Genomic DNA, 20,380 nt, shown 5'->3' with positions numbered 1-20,380 from the left:
CTACCCATTTTCCTTTACCCGTCAATCAATCCCTATCTTTCATCCCTCTCTTGACGACGCATCTCTGGGTAATTGGAATAGCCAGGTGTTGGTGAAGGAATGCATCCTATCTATAGAGTTCCAGAGGAGAAGCACTATAGGTGGGACAGAGTGAGCTGAGAGAAAGTGACACGGCTGGACTGTGTGGTGCTCAAGGGGGGAGTGTCCTAATGAGGGTGGCTGTGCTTGTGTGCCTGGCTGGGCTGTGTGAGATATTTCTGGGAGTGGTATCCTCCTATCCTCTCCACTCCACTGAAGATGGGACCAGATGGTACTGTCATATTAAAGAAATTACAGCAAAATGAGATTCTCCACTTTAGGACAGAGACAGGCTGGTGAGGTATGGTCGTTACCATCCTGCCTATCTCCAAACAGGATGAAAGAGTCAAACAGTAGCACTTCATATCTTCACACATTTCACTCATTTCAGCCAGAACCATTCCACACTGTTTCTCATAAGAGCTGTGACTAAATTTAGGGTGTGATAACAACTCTAGTTTTGCAAAAGAGGTTGTTTTCTCTCTACTGCAGTTCATTGTGAATTTAATGTAGGCAAATACATGTCCTATACAATAGTGATTTGCTGGCTGATTAAAAAATGCAGTGCTTCCTCAATTGGCCTGTATGACATCTAAAGAGAAGTCTAAGAGCTGTGAGAGTTGTCCCCTGGGGAGCTAGGGCTCTCAGTACCAGCAGACTGAAAACCATATTGTAAAAATTATATGATGGGCAGAAAGCATATAGTGCTGATTAGACCAATTATGTGTCCATTTGACGTATGTTGTGAAATTGCATATTGGACTGTGCATGTGACGTACAATTACAATAATCTCAACATCGAGACGGTGTCTGGTGTGTCTCTGGTGGACTGTCTGAAGGGGGGCTCACCCCAAGCCCCTGGTGCATTGTAGTTTCAGACATGGTTCTGCTGAGCAGGGGAAATGGCTCTCATTGAGCAACACACCCACCTGCCCCATGCAAACCTTACTTTAAACCCAGCCGGCCGCAGAAGGAGGCGAGATGGGGTGGCAATCCAGGGGACAGAAGTCATTCCATCTGTCTGTCTGGGTATTGACCAACACCCTCCTGTAGTGGGAACTTCTACGTATTGTACGTTAAATCGTCTGTGTAATCACCCGATCACATCTCTGCTGTAAAGCATGTGTTGTGGATGGGCTGGTTGTGCAGATTGATCCCCTCTCTAAGCCCTCTGCTTCCTTTCTGTGCCACACTGATAAGGTTCAGTCATTTGCCAACCTATTACCCGCTGAGCTGGTCAACTTCTGCACTGACACATCCCAGCAATGGTGCCAGCAGGCCCTGGTCCACACAGTAACACCTGAGCAATTAGAGTTTCCACTGTGTTTAATGTGTCAGCTCCACAGAGACATGGAGCAGCTTCGCTAAATGTGCAATCTTACAGCACCTACACCACTCACTGGGCTCCAAGAGGGCCATGTGGAGGTCAGCACATGAAAAAACCTTTGTGTGACCCTTGTTTAGGGGCTATCACTGAGAAAAGATCATGTTCTGCCCCTCAGCCTCCATATTACAGAATTAACTTTGAAAACTAGGGAGGAACAGCTACATCTTGCGAGTTGTGAGTTTACATGAGGTAGAGAGAGTGATAGAGACAGAGAGAGACAGAGAGAGATTACTGTTCATTTTTATTGTTTATTTCACTTTTGTTTATTATCTATTTCACTTGCTTTGGCAATGTTAACATGTTTCCCATGCCAATAAAGCCCTTGAATTGAGAGAGAGAGAGAGAGAGAGAGAGAGAGAGAGAGAGAGAGAGAGAGAGAGAGAGAGAGAGAGAGAGAGAGAGAGAGAGGTGTTTGGGGTGGGGTGGGTAGGGTAGGGTAGGGGCAGGACAGATTACTGTAATGCTGTACAAAAGTATTTTGGGGACGATAATAATCCTCTCAATAGAATGGGCAATCATTATAAAGCTTGGATAGTGCTTATTGAATACAAGCCTGAATGAAAAAATATATATTTTACTCTGATAATACAGTCTAAATCAAATAGCTTTGGGCAACTTTAATGGGTAATGAGGGCCATTTAGAGAATTTCTCAACTCTCAACTAATTCAATGCTTTGATTATTAGTGTAAATGACCTATAAACTGATTATTTTAGTGGTGATTTTTTGTCAACTACCTGAGAGGCATGAGCATCCTCGCCATCGTTTCACCATCACCCGTGGCTCCTCTGGCAAGCAGAAATATTGATCCACTCAGTAAAATGCAATTTCACACAGTAAGACATGTCTTCAGGGGTCACTTCTCCATGAGCCCCAAAAGCCTATGGTTCCATGATTACACACTTGGGCGATATTGTGTTTGAAATCTGCTTACATTTTGGTAGCAATTTCTCAACCGTACTGTTCTTCAAATTCTTCTCTCACCTCTCCACACTAAGGCAATGTGACAGTCATGATTCTGATTTGTGTCTTTAAATGTTCAAAGCATTCATTCAAGGTTCTGTGGCATGTGCATAAATGTGGCCACACAGCAGGGTCTCATAGACTAGACGTAACATAATAAAACTACATCCGGGACACTCAAATGAGTATGATGTGCTACGCTTGGTATGGTTACATAAGACAGATGGGTGGGCGTATAACGCAAACGTCTAGCAACACAAGGGTTGCATGTTTGAATATCATCAAGGACAACTTTAGCATTTTAGCAACTTTTTAACTACTTACTACTTTTAGCAACTTTGCAACTACTTAGCATTTTAGCTAACCCTTCCCCTAACCCAGGGTTTCCCAAACTCGGTGCACAATTTGGTTTTTGCCCTAGCACTATACAGCCGATTAAAATAATCAACTAATCATCAAGCTTTGATAATTTGAATCAGCTCTGTAGCATTAGGGCAAAAACCAAAACATGCACCCCTTGGGGTCCCAAGGAACGAGTTTGGGAAAAGCTTCCCTAAACCTAACCTTAACCCTTTTAGCTAACCCTTCCCCTTAATCCTAACTCCTAACCTTAACCCCTAACCTAGCTTACTTTAGCCAGCTAGCTAACTTTAGCTTTAGCCACCTAGCCAACGTTAGCTACAACAAATGGGAATTCGTAACATATCATACGTTTTGCAAATAGGAATATTTTGTATGTTTTGCAAATTCGTACCATATCATACGAATTGTTATTCTTCACATATGATACGAAATGGATGATGGACATACACAAATTAATAAACACCATACAAAAGGTACATATCATACTAAATGGATTCTCGAAATTACATACAGAATGAAACAAAATGCTCTGAGACCAGGTTACACATGATTATGACACAGGAATTGTAGGCTACATCACATTGTGCAAGTGGACACGGATAAATACAGGGATGGATTTATATGTAATTCCTGTATTTATCCGTACTTTAAGATTTATTACAAACTGCACAGTGCTATAGAGAACCATGCAGAGCTATTTTCTCTCAAACGAGCTTGGCATCTAGCTTATATATTGACCACTGACAGATATTAAGGGAGCAATCGCTCACATAGAATAGCCCATGAAGGATTCCCAAATAATTATGATAAGCCTACCATTAAAATATTTACCCAAAATGAGACTGGTTTCACAGAACATTTCTTTTTATATATTAGGCAAATGCTCCGGAGAAACTACAGGACACACGATAGTCTACTCACTCCCAATTATGCATCATCTTCCCTACTTCTGTTTCTAAATGATTGAAGCCAACAACTAGGTTACAACCAAATGCGACGTTTCCCCATCACTGCCATAGCATGGACTATAAAGCAATTGATTTCTCAATGTCCACTGAATGCGCAGGAGTTAGCTTACAATTACACACCAGAGGTGGCATCATGTTGATGATGAACTATGAGGTAGTTTATTTCAACAGCCCTACATGTAGGCCTATATGGATAAAAGTTAATCTATATTATTCCAGAATCTGCGTAGGCTACGTATTTAACCCATAAAAATGTGTGTCCACTGCAGTAGACTAGGGTCAAAGATTCATTGTAAAAGTGTTGAAAGACTATAGGCTCTTACCACCCCCATGTCCATCTGCTCAGCCGTCAGAGAAGGTGCCGCTCGAGCCTGAGATAAAAACCAAAACATAGGCAGCAGGAGCATCTCTGGAGAAATAATCCAAACGCGCCGCACGGACTTCCACTTCCGAAAAAATTGACACATCATGCCCTGTCACTCGCTGCTCATGCAGCGCTCATACACGGGTCCCTGCCACCGCACCACCAAATAAATCACCCAGGTCCGGATCCCTCGCATCCGTTTCCAAAACGGAATGTAAGAGAAGTCTACCTCACTGTTGCGCGTAAACACATGAAACACATATCACACAGAGCCAAAGATGCCAATAAAAAACATTGAGGAATTTTGCAGTTAGTTTCCACCAAGATCCGCGTCCTGAAAAACCATTTCAGTCATGGGCTATTGCTGTTCCTCAGTGGACCACATTACGCCGACAATTATTTACAAAGACATATAACTTATATTTCCCGGCATAGGAGTGTGTAGGCTATTTATCTCAGAATGTGCAAGATACCCACGGGGCAAAGAAAATGAATCCGTTCAATTAATATTCCCTCTGCAACACTGCAATACCGGCAAACGGAGGTAGGCTTGCGCTCCCTGCGCGGAGCATTGGAAACTGAGACTGACGCACGGTGAGAGATTGGAGAGGAATTTAGCCAGGGATGGGAGGAGAGAATAAAGGCGCATTATTCAGTTCACATAGAATGGGCATATTATTGGATCTATCACGCCCTTTTAATTTTGTGACCTCGGTTTCAAGAGTTGCAGGCGCAACAGTGTGCATCAGACAGACATGCACAGTTTAGAGATGTCTGGCATCTCTGAATACATTTCTTCGAATGAAAACAATGTTAGTCCACAGGGTAAAATGTAGTCCTATATCATTAGCCAAAGTAAAATTATACAGGTGAAACCCATAGTTAAATGGCCATGCCTACCACAGAGAGAGTCTATATAGGCATACCCATAGGCTATAGTACCTGGTGATGTTGCAAAGTTACCTAGGCCTATGCGTAGACTACATGAAGCAAGCCTACAGTAGCTTATGTGGAAACAATGATGTGTAGAGGGTTAGGTAGGCTATAAGCTTAGCATGGGCGAGGTGCTAGGTTAAGCGTATGGGGAGAACGTTCTCTGGGGGACTGTTGTCTAGTTCACTGTAAGTTACCAGGACATCAGTCACGGAGGACCATGTTAGGACCTTTTTAGGACATTTTCAGGACCTTCATTTTACTACTCTTCAGGACGTGATTTGATGGTCCTTGGGAAAAGTTCTTTGGGGGACCTTTGCGGAGTTCCCTGTAAGCTTTTTTGAAAATCTTTACATGTTCTCAGGACTTTCATTTTACTAGTCTTCAGGACATCACTTGATGGTCCCAAGGGAACGTTCTCTGTTGGACATTTGTCTAGTTCCCTGCAAGTTACAAGGACATAATTGAGGACCATGTTAGGACGTTTGTAAGATGTTCTCCAGACATTTGTTTTCAGGGTGAAATGATTGACAAATGGGGCCTTGCAGTATCTAGAAAGTTATGATACGCAATAAGGGCCCACCGGCCTGCAATTATTTCTAGAGCAAACTAACTGATGTAATTTAATATTTTGGTATGGCAAGCACGTACGCAGACACACGCACGCATGCGCGCGCACACACACACACGCGCACGCACACACGCACACACGCACGCGCGCACACACCAGAAGTCTTCCATCTATTTGAATATTACATATACTTTCCTCTAAAGCAGATTTCTGCCTCACTAATGATCCCCATTTATCCATCATTCTCTGCCCCACCTGACCTGACTGTAGCCTATAGGAATCCATAGGCTGAGTCTATGATGAAGTTTAAAGAATAGTTAAGTATCCATTCCTCCTGAACCTATGGATCTACATTTCAAACATGGTTCCTGTATAAAACCATAAATAGATATATCATAATTTGTTAACTAGTTGGGGTGTTTAGCAAACCAGGGATACATGTTATGGCTTTCTGTAGTTGTTAGAGTCCAGGAGCCCCCAGAATGTACAAGTGAGTGTTCAGGGAGCCAACTGACACCCAATTAAATATACATATATCGCCAGCAGCAAACTCCTTGGACTGAAAATAATGCGTATGCCTCTGAAATACAGAAGCTGTTATATTTTCTCCCCCTCATTACTCTGGCATTTCAAAAGACATCACAGAAAACCACAAACCAATTTGGAAAAAAGTAGAGATCATCACAATTACACAAAAACAGAGGGGTTCACAATGGAAAACAGACAATCAGATCATCCATATTCTTCTTTAGCAGATGAGTTACACTTTGTTGTTGTGGATATACATTATTTCATCTTTGTCTTGTGGCGTTCAAAGTCACAAGTAAGGAGAGAGACTGTAACAAGTTGAATTAATATCCAGTGATAGCCCTATGATACAAAGCTTTGTATGTAAATGGATGTATGTATCCTCAAAACGTTCTACAGCTGCAACATTGACAGCATCTTGACTGGCTGCATCACCACTTGGTATGGCAACTGCTTGGCATCCAACCGCAAGGCGCTACAGAGAGTAATGTGTACGGCCCAGTATATCACTAGGGCCGAGCTCCCTGCCATCCAGGACCTCTATACCAGGCGGTGTCAGAGGAAGGCCCTAAAGATTGTCGAAGACTCCAGCCACAGACTGTTCTCTCTTTTGACTGCTACTGTTTTTTATCGATCCTGTTGCCTAGTCACTTTACCCCTACCTATATGTACATCTCTACCTCAATTATCTTGTAACCCTGCACATCGACTCAGTACTGGTACCCTGTGTATACACAATGAGTAACGATAACTTGGCTATATAGAGCATTCGGAAAGTGTTCATTCAGACCCCTTGACGTTTTCCACATTTTATTAATTTTAGAATATGGCTGTAACGTAACAAAATATGGAAAAGGTCATTGGGTCTGAATACTTTCCAAATGCACTGTATAGCCAAGTTATCGTTACTCATTGTGTATTTACTCCTCCTGTCATAATTCTTTCTCTATTTTCTCTCTCCATTTTTAGGAAGGGCCCGTAAATAAGCATGTCACTGTTAGTCTACACCTGTTGTTTACGAAACTTGTGACAAATAACATTTGATTTGATTTTATGTGTGCTTAAACTATAGTCTGTTGAAACTTTTCAGAAATGTTTCAGAAACATATGCACAAATACAGCCTTTCAATGAAAAACAGAAAACATGAGAGGTTAAGCAGCCTCTATGATGTTGTTAAAATTCCTACTAGACTGTTTGAACCTTGACTTCATTATCAACACAATTTCATGGAATGTTCATAAAAGCGAAAAGAGGCCCAAAGCTATTCAGAGATGCATAGCCAACACACATAAACACCTTCCCCTCTCCCATTGTCTATTCACATTAGGCACAACAGTCTCTGACTGTCATTCATCTAATGCCTTGAGGACCATGACAGTTATCAAAAAATAAGTTATGTTTTATTTGTTCCCGACAAAAGCAGTATTAAGTTATCAGAGCCAAGGGGTAATATCCCTGCATTACAATCTCAAGTCGCAGACCTAGTAGTAACATTACGTTAATGTTTTTTAAATGTTGTTTCTAATTGGATATTTAGTTGTACAGTAGTAAAGCTAGAATATTAAGTTAAAGCCCCTGTGACAGTTTATATAAACAATCAAAAATAATGAATGACAATTACAACAAACGACTTGACACTGTCTTCCATGTCATATGATGTCACTCAGGGCGTCATGCACCCCCAAAATCTGAGGGGGCACAAAGTTAGTGAGGATCACTAGAGGGGTGGTCCAGAGGGGGGCTAGGCCCCCCATCCATAGGTTGAAAAATGTTGCATTTTTCAAACACTTGAAACAGCTTTTTTTGCTGCAATCTAAAGCCATAATCATTACGCTTAATTCTATGTAAAAAATATGTATATTTCTCTGCACATCTAAGCCTAACTCTTGAGCTGTCTGTATCCTCCTGACTGGTGGTTCTTTTTTTTAAAGAAACTAAATATGATTCTCTGCATCTCTGCTAAAATCTGGGTAAAAGATTGAAAGGAATTTGAGTCAATACATTTAGTTATTGCTTGGTTTTCTAAAGCCTACCAACCTTGCCAGCAGCATGCCAGCTAAGATCGTTAGACAAGCTAGCTACTCTAACATGATTGATAGCCTGAAATGGCTTCTAGGTAGCTATTTCTAAGCTTGGGTGATTGGGAATCTGGGCTAGCTAAAGCCAACATCATAAAAGTGGCTAGTAGTATTACAGATTTACAAAATATGTATAATTTTTTTTTAAACATTACAAATCTGAGGGGGCATGTGCCCCTGTGCCTCCTATGGGCATGACACCTCTGTCACTCATCATAACATTAACATTACCTAAAACATGACCTAAAGCAATGTAATATGTCTTAGGTATTGAATGTTTCAGAGATGTTATGCCAGTCTATTGATAACAATGTGAAGGCTTTTTGGAGCAGGGTTTGGTACGGGTGGGGGGTTGTTTATTTGAGAGCCAGCATTGAGACGGTTTCTGTCTGCCTGTAATTGTGTTTATCACACTGTGCATCTCAACCTGGTGCATTCTGCATCTCCACTGCCAGCACTGCCTAATGGGCATTCCCATTGGACAGGTTAAGATTACAGTCTTTAAACACTCACAAACAAACAGACAGAAATGTCAACTGGGCATTAATTAATCTCTTTGCTTTTGTACTCTCTGGACTTTTGTGTGTGTGTGTGTGTAGGTACTGAAGTGTGACCAAAAGAGCTCAAGGACAATAGTGTACTGTAGAACATGAAAAATAGATCTATACACACACAATAAGTAAAAGTTTCACTGTTAATGAGGAATATTCACATCACATCTGATTCCTGTGTTGTCTTCTCTTTTGCAGAAGGCTATAATGTTATTCATAAACAGATTTGACCAAGACCCCAGACCTATCTGTGAGAAAATAAGAAGGCCATCTGGCATTGTTAAGAGGCACATACAGATGATGCTAAGTCATATCTATTCTGTTTTCTTTCTTTGTATCCCCCTGAGAACGTACCTCTGCGTCTTCTTTTTTCATTCCGATCATGCCTTCTCCCTTCCATTCACATTCAGTCCAGTGCAGCTGTAAAAAAAGGAAAGATACCTTATCTGAGGGAGGGTCTGGCTTTGGTATTTTCAATGCAGTTTTTTCTTTCTCCTCTATGGAAGCACCAGACTTTAAAAGAAAGTAAGTGCTGTTATCAACCTGTCAAGTGTCCTTTTCTTATACACACCCACATCCTCTGTCCCTGAGACCGTCCCTGAATGTGTGTGTATGTGACAAAATTCACAGAGGTTCTACTGTACATGGATTACCCATATCATGAGATAATGGCCCAGGGCATTGCTCATACTATTCTTTTAGAGACATTGTTCTGGCCTGGTTTAGATCTTATCTGTCGGAAAGATATCAGTTTGTCTCTGTGAATGGTTTGTCCTCTGACAAATCAATTGTAAATTTCGGTGTTCCTCAAGGTTCCGTTTTAGGACCACTATTGTTTTCACTATATATTTTACCTCTTGGGGATGTCATTCGAAAACATAATGTTAAATTTCACTGCTATGCGGACAACACACAGCTGTACATTTCAATGAAACATGGTGAAGCCCCAAAATTGCCCTCGCTAGAAGCCTGTGTTTCAGACATAAGGAAGTGGATGGCTGCAAACTTTCTACTTTTAAACTCGGACAAAACAGAGATGCTTGTTCTAGGTCCCAAGAAACAAAGAGATCTTCTGTTGAATCTGACAATTAATCTGGATGGTTGTACAGTCGTCTCAAATAAAACTGTGAAGGACCTCGGCGTAACTCTGGACCCTGATCTCTCTTTTGAAGAACATATCAAGACTGTTTCAAGGACAGCTTTTTTCCATCTACGTAACATTGCAAAAATCAGAAACTTTCTGTCCAAAAATGACGCAGAAAAATTAATCCATGCTTTTGTTAATTCTAGGCTGGACTACTGCAATGCTCTACTTTCCGGCTACCCGGATAAAGCACTAAACAAACTTCAGTTAGTGCTAAATACGGCTGCTAGAATCCTGACAAGAACCAAAAAATTTGATCATATTACTTCAGTGCTAGCCTCCCTACACTGGCTTCCTGTTAAGGCAAGGGCTGATTTCAAGGTTTTACTGCTAACCTACAAAGCATTACATGGGCTTGCTCCTACCTATCTTTCCGATTTGGTCCTGCCGTACATACCTACACGTACGCTACGGTCACAAGACGCAGGCCTCCTAATTGTCCCTAGAATTTCTAAGCAAACGGCTGGAGGTAGGGCTTTCTCCTATAGAGCTCCATTTTTATGGAATGGTCTGCCTACCCATGTGAGAGACGCAGACTCAGTCTCAACCTTTAAGTCTTTACTGAACTTATCTCTTCAGTAGGTCCTATGATTAAGTATAGTCTGGCCCAGGAGTGTGAAGGTGAACGGAAAGGCTGGAGCAACGAACCGCCCTTGCTGTCTCTGCCTTGCCGGTTCCCCTCTTTCCACTGGGATTCTCTGCCTCTAACCCAATTACAGGGGCTGAGTCACTGGCTTACTGGTGTTCTTCCATGCCGTCCATGGGAGGGGTGCGTCACTTGAGTGGGTTGAGTCACTGACGTGGTCTTCCTGTCTGGGTTGGCGCCCCCCCTTGGGTTGTGCCATGGCGGAGATATTTGTGGGCTATACTCGGCCTTGTCTTAGGACGGTAAGTTGGTGGTTGTAGACATCCCTCTAGTGGTGTGGGGGCTGTGCTTTGGCAAAGTGGGTGGGGTTATATCCTGCCTGTTTGGCCCTGTCTGGGGGTATCATCGGATGGGGCCACAGTGTCTTCTGATCCCTCCTGTCTCAGCCTCCAGTATTTATGCTGCAGTAGTTTATGTGTCGGGGGGCTAGGGTCAGTCTGTTACATCTGGAGTATTTCTCTTGTCTTATCTGGTGTCCTGTGTGAATTTAAACATGCTCTCTCTAATTCTCTCTTTCTCTCTTTCTTTCTTTCTCTCGGAGGACCTGAGCCCTAGGACCATGCCTCGGGACTACCTGGCATGATGACTCCTTGCTGTCCCCAGTCCACCTGGCCATGCTGCTGCTCCAGTTTCAACTGTTCTGCCTGCAGCTACGGAACCCTGACCTGTTCACCGGACGTGCTTGTTGCACCCTCGACAACTACTATGATTATTATTATTTGACCATGCTGGTCATTTATGAACATTTTAACATCTTGACCATGTTCTGTTATAATATCCACCCGGCACAGCCAGAAGAGGACTGGCCACCCCTCATAGCCTGGTTCCTCTCTAGGTTTCTTCCTAGGTTTTTGGCCTTTCTAGGGAGTTTTTCCTAGGGAGTTTTTCCTAGCCACCGTGCTTCTTTCACATGCATTGCTTGCTGTTTGGGGTTTTAGGCTGGGTTTCTGTACAGCACTGAGATTTCAGCTGATGTACGAAGGGCTATATAAATACATTTGATTTGATTTGATTTGACATTGGGTCAACATACACACATCTTCATTGAATTATCGTGGGAAAAGTGATTGATGAATATGACTGATCTTCATAGAGTCAGTATTCCATAGGGATATGGTGGGCAACAGGAAAAACATGTCAAAGACAACTATTGGTTCAGGCCACTGGTGGCTGTTACATGTTTCACTGATGAGATGTTGTAGATCCTTGGAGATTATTCAAGACATATAAAATCACTGTTTTCCTTTTTGTTTGAGCATGCACTATGTGTGATGAACATATATGAAAGAAACCCACAAGAAATTATTGCTGACATGCAGAGAAAGTCTGGGAGACAAAAGAAAACCACCACATCAATATTTGCCTAACCTTGTGAGTACAGTGCTCCTTACCTTAAGTGTCTTCATTTAAAACCCTTCAGAGCTGCTTTCCCCACAGATGTGTGTTTCAATCAAAGAGAGGAAATCAAACAGGTTATACATGTCAGCGTGTCCCAGACTGGCGGGTGGATGGGGCTGGTGGTGGGGTGCATGGTCTCGGCAGGGGCTCCTGTGGCTGCCTGCCCAGACAGGATCTGATTTATGGGCAGCAGTGTCCAACCCTCCCTGTCTCCTCAATGTCACCCTTCAGCTCGCCTCCGTACGATAGCCGCCACAGCGAATGTACGAGGCCTACCATGTGAGGCATGGGACGGGGAGAGGAGGTGTGGGAGGCGGAGGAGGAGGGAGAAGAGGTGGTGGAGGAGGAGGAGAGGTTCCAGGTTGAGATTCCCAGGTGAATACACCCTTGGAGAAATCAGGCAGCACCTTAGCCACATCCACAATAAACATCAATATGAGACCTATTGCCATACCGACATGCAGTGATTGTAACAAATCTCAGATGTTTGTCATCTGTAATCCCAGGAGGAAATGTCTTTGTCATGTTTCTTGTGATCCATGAAGTATCCTCTCAAACTGATTCCCATAAAAAACCTTAGACCCTTATTACCCATTCCTGTTCTTAGTCTCTGAATTTCAACTACCCTCGTCTTTTTTAGATATAGCCATTGAGTCTAGTAGCCCTTCTCGCCTTGACCTCTCACATCCATTGGTGTCGGTTAATATAATGTTTAGCAGCAGCAGCAGTAGTTCAGCGAGCCCTCCACATGTGCTTCCCTCGTTACGGCGACTCCTTCAATGTGAAATGGCGCTCTGTGTTAGGAGCTTGTTCCTCTGATCAGCAGGTCCTCAGCGTGAGCCATCAATGATTTAGATCAACCCCATAAGCCCTCTATTCTCTTCTCCTCCTGCCTCTACAGGAGCCATAGGTGGGTTAGCGAGCTAGTGATCTCTCACATCACTGAAAAATGATCAACCCTGCTTTTCCACATTGGCAGTTCAGACAGCCCTCCTCTTCCTTTTCTCCTCCCTTCAATCAGTCACACCTGGTGTCACAATATTCTCAACATGCATTCAATGTAGCTAAATTATTCAGAAAGCCCCCCCTGTTAATGTTAGCTACAGTACCTTTTTATTACACAGTGGAAACGGACCCCTTTCCTCCTGTCTTATAACATCACCCCCCTTCCTCCTGTTTTTCTTCCTAACCATTTTCATCAATCATCTGTTCCACCTATATTGCTGTGCCATGCTCTGAGCAGTGCCCTGCGAAATCTTTATCTTGTATCTAAATATAAATTGATGAATTTATGGGAGTCTTAAAACCATGTTCTAGCATCCTACGGAACAGACGCTACGCACCGCCCAGGAATTCCCTCAATCATTTTGCCTTTAATTAATTAGCTAATGAATGAAATGAAGCTCCAAAGCTGTTTTAAGCTATGTTTATGGATTAGGTGGGATGAATAGAAGCAGGGGAGGTGGCAGATTTTCCTCTCCTCCTTTGGGAAAGCAGTACCACTCACTAGAGACCATATTTAATCCATGGATATTTAATCCCTACTTGTCTTTTGATTTCATACCAGATACACTACGCTATGCACCAAGTGCTTTGTGTTAGCAGTTTTGCCTTTGTGACATGCAAAACGATCCCCAAACGCTTCGTGATTCCTCATTAGTGGCAACAGGATGATTAGTCAATCGTTTGATTAAATCCCCGGCCTTAACCCAAAGCCGATATTGCATAGTGAAATCTGACATTCTCAGTGAGAGAAAGCTTGAGACAGCGGGTAACAAACATGCATGCTTTAGAGCCGGTGGATATACACATGTCCCCCCTCCTTCAATCTCTCCCCACCACCTTCCTCCCTGATGTCTAATTGAAGAAGAGCAGCATTGTGAAATTGAAATCAGACAGGTCAGAGGACGTAGATATGTGGACCATAGATATGTGCCTCTCATCTCATCCTGTTAATCAGATGTTAATCCCTGGGTTGTATCTCTCTGCGAGAGATGTTTTCTAGATTGGACCTGGTGCTCTGCCGCCTGTGACAGAGGATCGTCTGTACCAGCAGAGAGGTAATCTCATTGCTTACCCCACTTGCCATTCGCAGTGGGAGCACAGACACAAAATAAAACAAATAAGAATGTGCACAGCATAGATTGTCGTCTGAATACATTGTGATTGAGGGGAGTGTCTTTGTTTGTGCATGTGTAAGGCAGTAATGTGTAGGGTGGGCTAGTGAACATTGCCCTAGGTCTTCAGCAGTAACATGGTGATCTGGCTCTGACAGATAAAGACTCGCCACATGGGATGCAGGGAAGTAATGCATCTTGGGAATTGATGAACCAGTCAATCGTCCACCTTCCCAACCTCCCCTCCATTCCATTCCCAACAATTCCCTGCCATCCCATCGCCAAAGTCCTCGTCATTATCAGTATTTATCAATGTAAGCATCCTTTGAATAAGTGCGGCTGCATTTCACAAAGACAACCAGTGTTTGCTTAGCACACAGCGCAATTCAAAGAGGAGATCAATCTTCCCTCATTCACATGCTCTGTGGGAGCCAGGAGCAGAGCTGTATGGGGTGCTTGGTTCTCCATGCTATTCCCCTCCAAACAAGATGGGCTCTGTGTACCTGGCCGGTTGCAACACAGAACAGCCCAGCTAAGGCAAAAAAATACATCTATAGACCCTAGCCCAGCACATTTAGGGTTAAAGAAGAATCCACAGCCTTCTCTCTACACTGAGTGTTTACCAGTAGACCTGCAGGGTTATGTGTGCAGTTTGTTCAGTAGCTCCTACTCATATTTCAGTGAGGTGTTTTTAGGGCATGGTTACACTCCAAAATACTTACTCACATTCCTGGTAACGTTGTGGAATTAGGCCATGGAAAGCACGAAGAGGGCCAATTAGGCAGGCTAATATTAGCTGCTAACAGTGAAAAACAGTGGGGTTAATAGCTTTTAGTTCTCCAACTAATTACCAGCTCACAGCTTCCTCAAAGCCCCACAGAGGATGGGCCTGTGTAAAAAAAGAACCCTAATTGTGTCAACACTGCAGCTTTGGCACAGACCGAGGACAGGTTTGCCTAAAACCCATGGAATTGTTATTATGATCATTTGTTTTACCTCCATCCATTTGCAGGTTTTTATACCTCTGCCATCAACCCTTTTGTGGAGGGGAATGCCAGTGCTTAAAAGGCTCATAAAATGCAGATAGTAGCTCATCGGTTACTTAAAGAAGAGTTTACTCTGCCGGAGGTGTTGAGTTTGACAGCTTTGTTGGCTGCATAAAAGGTCTGGCTCGTATGCTGGTCGTTAGCACAGCTGGCTCTGGCAGAGAGAGAGAGAAAGCCCTGGTGGTTTGCTGACTGTGTGGTGCCGTGCCCATTGTTGCCCTGGCCCTCCCTTGGCACTGCCCTGGTTTGGGTTTCCCTGTGGCAGGACTGTAGCTGGTGCTGTCATGGTAATGGAGGTCTGCGTTAGCCTGGGCTGCCTATCAGGGACACAAACACTCCCTGTAATGAACTGGCCATGACTTTTACATCACTGCCTCTCTCTAAAGCCCCGTGTTTATTGGCACCAGTCGTGTATAGCTATGCCACAACATTGTGACGCTATGTGTATAGAAACAGGGGAGAGTGTGCTGTTGCTCTTTTAATTAATGGGTGCAGAATAATCATAGTCAATAGTCTGGAGTGTTCATTTAAAAAAGCAAACAATCAAGCCTGGCTCTGTTGCTGTTTTTACACCCCACAGAAAAACATATTTACTTTGACAGGTAACATTGTGAGATTCACCTTCCACTCTTCCTGCCAATGGATGTAGCTATTGATCAAGGAAAGTTAGATGAACTATGGAAATCCATGTAATTGATAAATACATTAATCTAACAATTTTAGCTCAGTTCCTAAACTGCATGAAGAAACCATTTATCTTATTGCTATAATTACAAGGAGAACATTCAGTAACATGAAGTAAATGATATCTGATTATTGATATCTGCTTACTAATACTGTGTGTGGTTACCTCTCTCTCCATGTGAATACTATCTAGCTACTGTATGAATGGTAGTTGGAGGCTCTGACAACGCTGGGCTATACAGGGATAATAAGACAGAGGCTCAGTCCGAAAATAGGACCGTATTCTCTATATAGTGCACTACTTTTGATGGGCTCTGGTCAGAAGTAGTGCACTTTGTAGGGAACCGGGTGCCATTTGGGATGTAGTCAGAGACTTCCTCCAGCAGTGACAGGTTCCGCCAGCTAAGCGCTTTGATGGCAAGATACCACAGATGATCAAAGGCACACACACAGGCACAGGCACAGACACACGCATACACACACACACACACGATAACATAAGCACTATACACACAGGTACACATGGATTTTGTGTTATGGATATGTGGTTGTAGAGTAGCGGCCTGAGGGAACACACTTAATGTGTCGTGAAATCTGTTGTTAAATGTAATGTCATGTTTTTTTATTGTATATAACTGCCTTAATTTTGCTAGACACCAGGAAGAGTAGCTGCTGCCTTGGGATCCTTAATAATAAAAATACAAGGCCCCAGAGAGTGAAATAAACAACAAATTAAGGACATCTCTCTCCATTCACGATGTAACTACGAAATTAGATACAGTATGTTATCCCAACAGTGCCCTAGTAAGAAACAATATCAAAACATCAATCAATGCACAAGTCATTAGAAAACACTTAAGATGGTCATAACAAAGTCTTGTCAATCCAGACTTCAGATACTTGGCATATCCTGTTTTATCATGTGCTGTTTTCACCTTCTTCCTGCTAATTTGTACATGAACATAAAGTTCTTGTCTGGTCTGTACCCTAAATATTCCATTATTACCTGCTTAGTCTCCCTTGGATGAAGGGACCTTTATTTTTTTATTTAACCTTTATTTAACTTGGCAAGTCAGTTAAGAACAAATTCTTATTTACAATGATGGCCTACCCCGGCCAAACCCTAATCCGGACGACGCTGGGCCAATTGTGCGCCACCCTATCGGACTCCCAATCACGGACGGTTGTGATACAGCCTGGAATTGAACTAGGGTCTGTAGTGACACCTCTAGCACTGAGATGCAGTGCCTTAGACGGCTGCGGCACTCGGGAGCCCACTTCATAGAAGGTAATATTTAATAGATGCTTAAGTGTAAGAGTAAACAGCATTTTACTACAGAATTTTAAGTACTGTCCGTGCCTGTGCTGACACATCCCTCATTCAGGGCCTATCTACTGCCTCAGGTCCTTCAGCCCAGAGTCTCCTGCAAGGCTTTAGGTTCTACATTAGAACCCTACATACCATGGAAGTGTGAGAAGGCCCTAAGTGGCGCACCATTGGCCGTCTCACAAGCCTAAGATCACCATGCACAATGCCAAGCGACGGACAAATCTGGGTTTGGCGGATGCCAGGAGAACGCTACCTTCCCAAATGCACGGTGCAAACTGTAAAGTTTGGTGGAGGAGAAACGATGGTCTGGAGCTGTTTTTCATGGCTCAGGCTAGGCCCCTTAGTTCCAGTGAGGGGAAGTCTTAATGCTACAGCATACAATGGCATTCTAGACAATTCTGTGCTTCCAACTTTGTGGCAACAGTTTGGGGAAGGCTCTTTCCTGTTTCAGCATGACAATGCCCCCATGCACAGAGCGAGGTCCATACATAAATAGTCTGTTAAGATCCTTGTGGAAGAACTTGAATGGCCTGCACAGAGCCCTGACCTCAACCCTATCAAACACCTGCGAGCATGGCCTAATTGCCAAACATCAGTGCCTGACCTCACTAATGCTCTTGTGGCTGAATGGAAGTCAGTCCCCGCAGCAATGTTTCAACATCTAGTGGAAAGCCTTCCCAGAAAAGTGGAGGCTGTTATAGCAGCAAAGGGGGGACCAACTCCATATTAATACCCATGATTTTGGAGTGGTGTCCACATACGAGCAGGTCTCCACATTCTTTTGGTAATGTAGTGTATATATGAGAATGTGCACGTGTATGTGAAGCGGAGGGGGAGTATTGCTAAGAGGAAATGGACGAAGCAGAGAGAAATACATTGATTGGTGGTTTAACTCAACCAGAGCGTGAGGAATCCTTCCTGAGCCTAAAATGACTGCATTTGAATGCAGCAGGCAATCTCGTGGTGGACATGAGCCGTGGTATTACCAGTTAACCCTTTCCTCAAGCGCTACAGATTCTTGGTCACCTGGGATGCCTGTGTGATATATACGATAAGAATGTACAATGTTATCCACAAGACTGATGAGAATCTCCAGATGACCATGAGCCATAGTATTACCAGTTAACCTTTTGTACAGTGACTCTGAAGCTGACTGGTTATCAGTGATGTATGGCTGGGCCTGAGGTATGGGGATGTACAGTATGGAGGGTATCCATGTGACTGGTTATCAGTGATGTATGGCTGGGCCTGAGGTATGGGGATGTACAGTATGGAGGGTACCCATGTGACTGGTTATCAGTGATGTATGGCTGGGCCTGAGGTATGGGGATGTACAGTATGGAGGGTACCCATGTGACTGGTTATCAGTGATGTATGGCTGGGCCTGAGGTATGGGGATGTACAGTATGGAGGGTACCCATGTGACTGGTGATGAAAGCCTTTCTATCCAGTCACTGTTTAATAATAATTTGGTGGGTTCTTATATTTGTCCTATTTCACACATACATGTATGTAATAATACGTATGTGTGAATTGGAAATGTGTTTTTTACTTATCTTCCTGAGACACCCTCGGAGAGGCAACCATGGAGTAATTAGGGTTAAGTGCCTTGCTCAAGGGCACAGACAGATTTTTCACCTTGCCGACTCCGGGATTGGAACTAGCAACCTTTCAGTTACTGGCCGAACGCTCTAAACACTAGGCTACCTGCCGCCCTGTAGAGATATCTGCCTGGTTATCTGAGATCCATGTACTGTAATAGACCTATGTGACTGGTGATGAAAACCTCCAGGTGGTCATAACTGTAGTATTACTAGTGAACCCTTTACACTGATGATAGAGATATCAGCCTGGTTATCTATGATCTATAGATTCTACTCATATGAATAGTAATGAGAAGCCATCTTTGTCACACGGTTACATGGAAACGGAAAGTATTGCATTATAGCTTCTTACATAACCATAAGGACTGCCTCCAATATTACATATCAAATGTCTGATTGAAAATCACTTAAAAGCAAAATGTTATAAAAGGTCCCATTTGCATACACGGCATATTAATAAGAAGTCTGAGAGGACGTCTGAGTTGAAAGAATGGACTCAGTCCTGCCTTAAACACAAATGTACTCTTTTAAAGGGGCCAGATTTTCTAAATGCCAGTCTTCAAACATGTTCGGTAAAGGATAATCTCATGGAGGGTTGTCATAAGTCCAGTATAATATCCATACGTTTGATCCTTTCAATCCACATAAAACACACACACTGTGGAGAGACATCAGGGAACCTGTCTAGAGTGGAGTTTCGTTGAAACCTCCCCCCTCACATACTGTGCTGGATGCTCTCCTCTCTACTGTAAGGAGCCAGAGGAGCAGAGCAGTGTCTCTAAGTCATGTGACTGCCCAAGTCATTTATCTGGGTTTGGGGTTATTAAGGAGCCCACACTATTCCTCCTAAGATTATGGTATCGCCCGTCCATTCATTTTTAGAATGGGAATGATGTCCCCGGCTAAGTAGGAGCAGGAGTGCACGGGGCAGATTCATGGCAGACCCAAACCCTAGCTTTTAGCATCCATCCTCTCCTCCCTTCCCTTCCCTTCCTCACTTAGGGACTGATAAATAAGGCACTACAAATCAGACACACTTTTTTAATCATGCCCACACGCACGATTTAGAGACTGGACCAGAAATAACACAACTATTAGCATCACACAAAGAAGGGTCCGGAGGTAATACAGCCATGAAACGTTCCCACATCTGTGTGCGTGACCAGCCCCCTGTTACCTTCCCTGTAGTCTTTCATTTAGCCCTTCCATTGAACACTCTCAAGGCACTGCACAATGTACAACATACTGATGCATTCCTAGCAGCCCCACCGAGCCACAAGTTTAAAAGCCTTCTCTATATTTAAAAGCTTTCAAATAGTGGCAGGTTTTTTCACCATGACCAAAAACAAATTCAGTAAACGTCTCAAGGGCTACAGAGGGTAGTTAACTGTGGCGATACTGAAAGCATTAGAAACCAAAGTCAATTCTAATCATGTAAACTATCTGTGTGTATGATTACGCTGATGGATCAATATGGGGAAGAATGAGGATACATTGTCATTCACATTTTTCAATTTAACTGGATTATCATTGTCTCCTTTGGCTAAGCTTCCTGTTCTCTGATGTACTGTACATTAGGCTTTTTGTCTGTGTGCCTTAGACACTTCTCTGCCCTTCACTGAGTTAT

At 43.2% G+C, this 20,380-nt stretch overlaps 1 protein-coding gene across 2 annotated transcripts in view; it reads right to left on the bottom strand.

Moving 5' to 3' along the window:
• LOC115159638 (matrix metalloproteinase-17) overlaps window positions 1-4,785 on the bottom strand; it is an 89,953-nt gene extending 85,168 nt beyond the window's left edge. For both annotated transcript variants that reach the window (XM_029709561.1, XM_029709562.1), the window contains exon 1: window positions 4,082-4,785. In XM_029709561.1, the coding sequence (XP_029565421.1) occupies window positions 4,082-4,228 (147 nt within the window). In that variant the 5' untranslated portion in view covers window positions 4,229-4,785. The remainder of the gene's footprint in view (window positions 1-4,081) is intronic.
• Window positions 4,786-20,380: the final 15,595 nt, after the last annotated feature.

Source organism: Salmo trutta, chromosome 23 (assembly GCF_901001165.1).
Source record: "Salmo trutta chromosome 23, fSalTru1.1, whole genome shotgun sequence".
NCBI lineage: Eukaryota > Metazoa > Chordata > Actinopteri > Salmoniformes > Salmonidae > Salmo > Salmo trutta.
The sequence above is the reverse complement of the archived record's forward strand: the minus strand, read 5'-3'. Positions and strand labels throughout refer to the sequence as shown.